At 49.1% G+C, this 6,670-nt stretch overlaps 1 protein-coding gene across 1 annotated transcript; it reads right to left on the bottom strand.

The window, feature by feature from the left end:
- Positions 1-1,660: 1,660 nt before the first annotated feature.
- Positions 1,661-4,362, bottom strand: LOC136533203 (RAF-like serine/threonine-protein kinase PRAF). Its single transcript, XM_066525773.1, has 2 exons — positions 3,097-4,362; positions 1,661-2,954 (listed from the first exon to the last, which is right to left on the bottom strand). Exons 1-2 carry the CDS (start codon positions 4,266-4,268, stop codon positions 2,174-2,176), a joined length of 1,953 nt encoding a protein of 650 aa, XP_066381870.1. The 5' UTR covers positions 4,269-4,362; the 3' UTR covers positions 1,661-2,173.
- Between the last annotated feature and the right edge of the window lie 2,308 nt (positions 4,363-6,670).

The following is a 6,670-nucleotide window of genomic DNA, read 5'->3' as shown; positions in this document are numbered from 1 at the left end:
AGCGGCGCCGATCCGCCGTGTGGTGTGCGCGTACAGATTGCCGTATGTATCCCGAGACGAATTAGCTTCTCGGCCTCGGGTCACCGGCTACCGACACCTGCCTTTCGACACCGGATCCAGTATCAGATCTTCTCCATGTTTACTGTAATAACCCTCCATGTTTGGCATCAGCATCAGTATCACTAATTCACCACTACTCATGACTCATCAGTCATCACAGTGTACAGCTGGACCAATGACAGCGCGCCATGCGATCAGCATAGCACTGATATGATCCCATCCCATCGGATGACTCAGGTCATGTCGAGCGTTGGCCATAAAAAGGCGTAAAGCAGTGCTAGCGCGATGCCGTAAAGGCCATTATGACGTCCTTCTTGCAATCTCTTTGTTTATTTATGAACCACGCGGCAATGGAGGCTCGCTCGCCCTACAGTACGTGGGGATGGGGTGCACAGCCGTAAAGCGACGGCCGAGGAGAGCGATCATGAGATGGATCGATTAGCTTGGCGTTGGCGCCATGCCTAAAGAAAGTGCCACTTCTTCGTTGGCCGAAGCGATCGGCTAATGGGGAAATCTCCCTCCTCTCTCGGGGATGGTAAAGCGGCGCTGGATTGGATGTCGCTCGGCGAGGAATAAGATCCCAGCCAGCCAGTGGCAGATCACATCATTAGCACCGCATAACAAAGGATCTTGAGAAGAGGACCACCGCACCTACCCCAGTGGCCAGAGGCGGGATCCAACGGTGGGGGCGGGGGAGACTCGAGCCCCTCTACCCATACCGGAGCGGTGGAACCTCATGTGGAGCACCTATGAAATTTTAGGCAAAATTCTATAGTGTAGAAGGACTGAGACTTAAGATCGAGCAGCAGTGTTGTCTAGCCCTCCTGAAATATTGTTATTCAGCCGCCTGAAATATTTCCTAGATCCGCCGCTGCCAGTGGCCTCCCTTCTCAGGGCTCCTTGCCATGGTTTAAAGTATCAACGAGCGATTTCACGAAGGTCTGATCAAAAACATGCAAGGCCCTGATTGAATTCGTAGTGCTGATGAGAGATCCTTTTGGAGCACTCCCTCCAAACGAGATTCAGATATATGGCCCATTTGATTGAGTTTGTCAATCTACTCACTCTGTCCCATAATATAGTGTATTCTAGAAATTTTAAGATAAATTAAGAGAATATAAAAGACGTATGTATCCTCATTATATTTCCTAATCAGACCCTATCATCAACGTGATTAACAGTGATTGACTGATAAATGAAAAATATTTAATGCAATGAATGCTAGAATATACTATATTACAGGACCTCCGCTCCACTTCAGATAATATAATTTGTGAAACGATAATCCCAAATATCCAGAAAAATAAAACCCAAATTTGTGGGTTTGAATCTATACTTGGCGCGGGCACTATCAAGTAAAGAAAGATACAACAGGATGGTTTTATAAACATAAACGTTCTTGCTGGTTTGCTCTGGAACTAAACACCCCATGAAAACGACATATAGCATCAGATTCAGAGAAGGGCTCTGCTAAAGTTCAAAGCGAGATTGTCTGTGTGCTTAGAAGAAAATTGAGAGGTACACGGAACCAGAGCGACCAAGTAGCAAGAAAAAACAAGTCAATGTATTAAACCAAAAGAAACATATCAACATCAATATCAAAAGTACAAAACCGGACCGATGTATATATTTAACTCGAATAAGGTTTCTACAAGCAAGCTAATAACACACTTATCTGCACCACAACCTGAATGACATCCATGAGATCAAATATACAGAGGGCTACACAAATGATGAGTTCTTCGTTTTCACTTTCACCAGGTTCTTTTGGACACTATATATTTTATTCAAAATAAGAAGAAGAAAAAAAAAACAATTGGAAAAGGGATCCAACACTTGACTCCCCCCAATCTAATCCAACATGGTCACCCTTCTCTGTCTCACCAACACAAGAACCATCGAATTAAAATCTTATTTTGAACCCATCCTTGGATGCATACTTGTTTTGATCCCAAATGCCCAAATGCACAGTGCCTAATAGCGGCACCTTCCACTCTTCGCCTCAGACTCATGTAAGATGCAGTAGCAATAATAATGATAACAGATGGATAACTACGCCTGTAGAATTTGAAACATACCGGAATTCACCAATCCTCGATCTGAGGCACGGTTGTTAATGTTTTTCTGCCTGTCCAGCATCAGGAGAGACAAATGGCTGATACTGAGGTGGCAATGTTGGAGGTGCAGCTGCTTGTGAGTAGTATACTTGTGGGCGCGTAGGATCAGCATACTCATATCCAAAGTTGCCAGCCATGTTTGCAACAGGCTGTGGTGAGGGGTGGTGGTGCGATTGAATGACATGGTGGTATGCCATCCCAGTATATCCAGGTGCTGCATTAGGTGCTGGAGCAGGCGTAGCGGCAGCTGTTGTTCGATAAACACCAGGTTGTTGCAATTCAGGCCTTACAGCCATCTGAGGGGTCGGCTTTGGCGTTGTGTCAACTTGTGCACCAGGAGGCATGCTATATGGCTGATGTGCATTCTGCTGCATAGGAAGGTAATACATCCCCGTATTTGGGTCGAATATAGGTGCCTGTTGCGGCCTCGGCACAGTCTGGGGTGCTTGCTGAGGAACAGGATGGTGGTAATAGGACTGGATTGGAATGAAGGTGCCAGTGGCAGGGTTGTGGATGAAATGCTGATTTCCAGCAGCAACAATCTGCTGAGGAGCTGGTTGTTGTGGTTGCTGTTGCTGCTGTGGTGGTGGATGTTGCTGCGGTGGCTGAGGCGCATGCATCTGGGTAAGGACATATCCAGGTGGGACCTGTGTTGCGGCGGCAGCAGCGGCAGCGTCCGGAGCTGATACAGGGAGGCGGTAGCTGGCAGCTTCCGTTCCCACTGGCATGTCTCGTTTCAAGTCGGCCGGAGGAGATCTATCATTATAGTAGACGGCTCTGAAACAAGTGATCAAACATATGGTCCGTATAAGGTTTCATCCTCCTAACTCATACAAGGAAAGCAGTCGCTCATGTACTAGTGGATAATCAAGGTCTAACATTATGTATACGTTTTATAAAGTTGGTCATGTCAGCTTACCTGTTGGTGGGATCAACAACCGGCGGAACCTCCTGCTTGAGAGGTTGTGGTTTCCGACCTCCGCCACCGTGATCGGACTTATCATCGTCAGAGAACACTCGGCCGGACGCCTCAGAGGGCGACATGCCGGTCATGGCAGGGATCGGCACCTGCTGTTGAGGTTGTATGTATGGCGGCAGCTGCTGCTCGGAGATCCCCATCTGCGCGAAGTGATCCTCCACGGCGGTAGGTTGCATGATGCGGGCGTCCGACGGGCGGTCCTCCGGCCGCACGCGTATAGGCGGAAGATTCGATAGCGACGGGGCCGAGGAGGTAGACCCGAACGAGGAGTTCTTGTCCAGCATCGGCGAGTCTGGCACGGATTGGACGTCGTGCGGGTGCCTCCCTGCACCGACGGCGGCAGCGACGGCGGTGGCACCGGCCGGGAGCTTCGGCTGGCTGCCGCGCTGGTCCTCCGTGGGAGCCGAGTTGGTCACGCCGCTGCGGGAGTGCACGGAGGAGTCGTCCTCGAGGCCGAGAAGACAGTTGACGGAAGCTGAATCGGTGGAGATCCCCCTCGGGATGCCGTCGAGGGAGCCGGAGATGGCGCTGTTGAGGGCGTCGACGAACCAGTTCTCGGACTTCGAAGAGTCGTCGAGCAGGGAGCCGAGCGAGGACGAGGACTCGGGCTTGGCGGGGAAGAGGAAGAGGCGGATCCGGGAGGTGCGCGAGGATCCCCCGCCGGAGGAGGTCGCAGCGATGCGGTCGTACTCATCGACGAGGTTGTCGAGGTCCTCGTCCGTAGAGACGGAGATGAGGGAGTCGAGGTCCTCGTTGGGCAGCTGATACTTGAGCGTGAAGGGCTGGCCGCCCAGCAGCGACCGCGAGAGGCGCGCGTGGACGTCGGCGAGCGACGCGTGCCGGTCCACGGCCACGATCCGGGTCTCCCCGCCCAGGTAGCAGAGCGACTTGTCGGTCGGGCGCGGGACGATCCGGCCCCCGAAGCTGCACATCAGGCGGAGCCGGCCCCCGCCGCCGGCAGCCGCCGCCGCCGCCGCCGCGGAGGACGGGAAGGGCTCGTCCCACGAATCCCCACCACGGCTGCGTGGAGAAGACTCCGTGGACTCGGGGTACCCGGGCCCAGGGCCGGGGCCCCCCACGCCGGCGGCCGTCGCCGACGGCATCGTCTCCATGAGGGAAGCGGGCGGGCGAGGAGGGAAGGGTGGCTTGCTGCTCTGGCTGCGCTTGTCTCCTTCGTGGGTTTTTGGGTGGGGATTTTATTTAGATTTTGGGGAAAGGGGAATATATGAGGGGGAAAGCAAAGAGGAAGGGGAAGGACGAGGGCGTAGTGGGGCCCGCGCCAGGAAATATCGCTGGTTACCCCTGTCGCGGCGGCGGCTGCTCCTTGCATCTACATAAAATTGCTCGGTTTTTTCTTCTCCTCGCTTTTCTGTCGACGCCATGGCCAGCGCCAGCTAACCTGCCGAGTTCCTCGTCATGCTTTATTAGACTAATCCACCAGATAATGACCCTCGACTAGTGAAAGTTTTATATAAGCCCTCGACTATCGAGTGATGCCAATTGCCACCATGTTATATACTCCTATCTACAAAGCTATAAGTTTTGTTCATATCAAACTAGCTTAACTTTTTAACAAGTCTAAAGTGAATAGTATTAATAATTGTGCCTCCAACTATTAGGTTTACTAAAATAATGTATTTCATAATTAATTTAATAATACTTATTTTGTATTATAAATGTTAGTGTACTTTATATAACTTTGATCAAATTTTATATTGTTTGAGTCCTCGAAAAGTGGAAATTACATCTTTTTGCGGGTAGAGGGAGTATGTCTCATGGGCAATATCGTAATAGTAGTATTACATTGAGATTGTACAACATCGTGGTGGGAGTTTAGTGATTAGGCCTCAAATCATTGTTCAAAAACTTCTATCTATCTCATTTGCATTCTCCTGTCTTTAAATTAAGACTAACAAGATCCATGCTCTTGAGATGCAGGGAAATATGAGGTGAGACAGTAGAAGATCTTGATCTATAGTTCAAAATTTAAGCGACACATTAGTTTTATCGGGTAATGGCTCATTGATTAAATTCAATAATTCTCCTAAGTTGCTTAATAAAACAAGTGACACAGTATACACGAATGGGACACATGCCATCTCGTAATTACAAACATACCATTAGAATCTTCGATACTCATTATGTCGACCCTTCTTTGTGGCAATTGCCACCAAGTTATGTTCACCTTGAACTAACTTTGGCTAACGTGGCATCTCCAACCTCTTTTATCGCCTTCTGACGGGGTACAACTATAATATTTGTTCAATACAAACTCACGCCTCATATATGAACACACCCCACACGCACCTCTACGCATACATCTAGGCCTACAACTATACATAGCTAGAAAGAAACCATATGTCTGTTGAGAATAGTAGAACGAATGAAGGTTTCGTTGACGACAAACACGCATGAACTAATTATTGTGGCATCATGCATGGGAGCCAACAAAAATCATAATTTGGGCAAGCCCGGGTGAAACACTAAGAATCGGTCCACGGATCAATTGCTAATGGATGGGTAACCACGAGACCCGCTAGCTACATGCCCGTTCTATTAACAGCTCAATAGTTATTGTCATTTTGCATACGGGTCTTACGCAAGAGAGAATTGAGTATGTGAACTGTCACATGCTTATGTTCCCAAAAAAAACGTCACATGACCTTCCTAATGCAAGTTTGCAAACATTACAAAACACACCAACGCATGCTTGCTTGTGATATTGTTGGTTTTCCAGTAGCCTACTTTTGAGTTTTAAAGTAGATTATTGTATTTTAAAGTGGACTAAGACTTGCAAAGGCAAAATGAGAATGCAATTACACAAGTTAAATCTTATAATATCATCTCGTTTTTTTTTCTTTCCCTTTTCCAGACTCCGAACAGTGAGGAACCTCTGTGTACTGGGTACGTATTTTTTATTCATGTAACACGGTGTTTGTGCAGATGATCAAATAATCTCTTTTCTTCCGATGCCATTCCTTTGCTTTCAAGCACACCGGATCGGCGTCGCTTTGCGCTTGGTCCGTCCGCGCCAGCTCGAAACATCAAATCCGCGACAGGGTTCGCTGCATTTGACACCCAGCACGAGCACGAGCCCAGAACCGTACTGCCAGGCTTTCTCCTCTCTGCTCTCATCTCTTCCCATCGGCGGCGACGGCGGGCCAATGGAGAAACCCGCCCACAGAATGCCGGAAAATACAGGCGCAAGATCCAAGGGCTGCGATTGGACGCCTTTCACCTCCTCGGGAATTCCAACCGCTGGGATTCGCGGAGTGATCAAATCAGATCGATGGATCGATCGGTGACGAATGAACTCTTGCGTGGGGTCTTGTAGTTGTACTCCGTACGCACTAGTGGAGTGATTAGAGAAGGCTTGAAGCGAAGGGAACTGAGTTCTTTTTTTTTCCAGCTGATTGCAGAAGCCGGCCGCCGTGTAGTGCAGGCCAGCTTAATTGGGCTAGTTGTGCATGCAACAGTATTATAGTGATAATTGATATATGACGCGGCGTAAGTT

This window comes from Miscanthus floridulus, unplaced genomic scaffold, assembly GCF_019320115.1.
Source record: "Miscanthus floridulus cultivar M001 unplaced genomic scaffold, ASM1932011v1 fs_806_3_4, whole genome shotgun sequence".
NCBI classification, from domain to species: domain Eukaryota; kingdom Viridiplantae; phylum Streptophyta; class Magnoliopsida; order Poales; family Poaceae; genus Miscanthus; species Miscanthus floridulus.
Note: the sequence above shows the minus strand (reverse complement) of the source record. Positions and strands in the feature narration are given on the sequence as shown.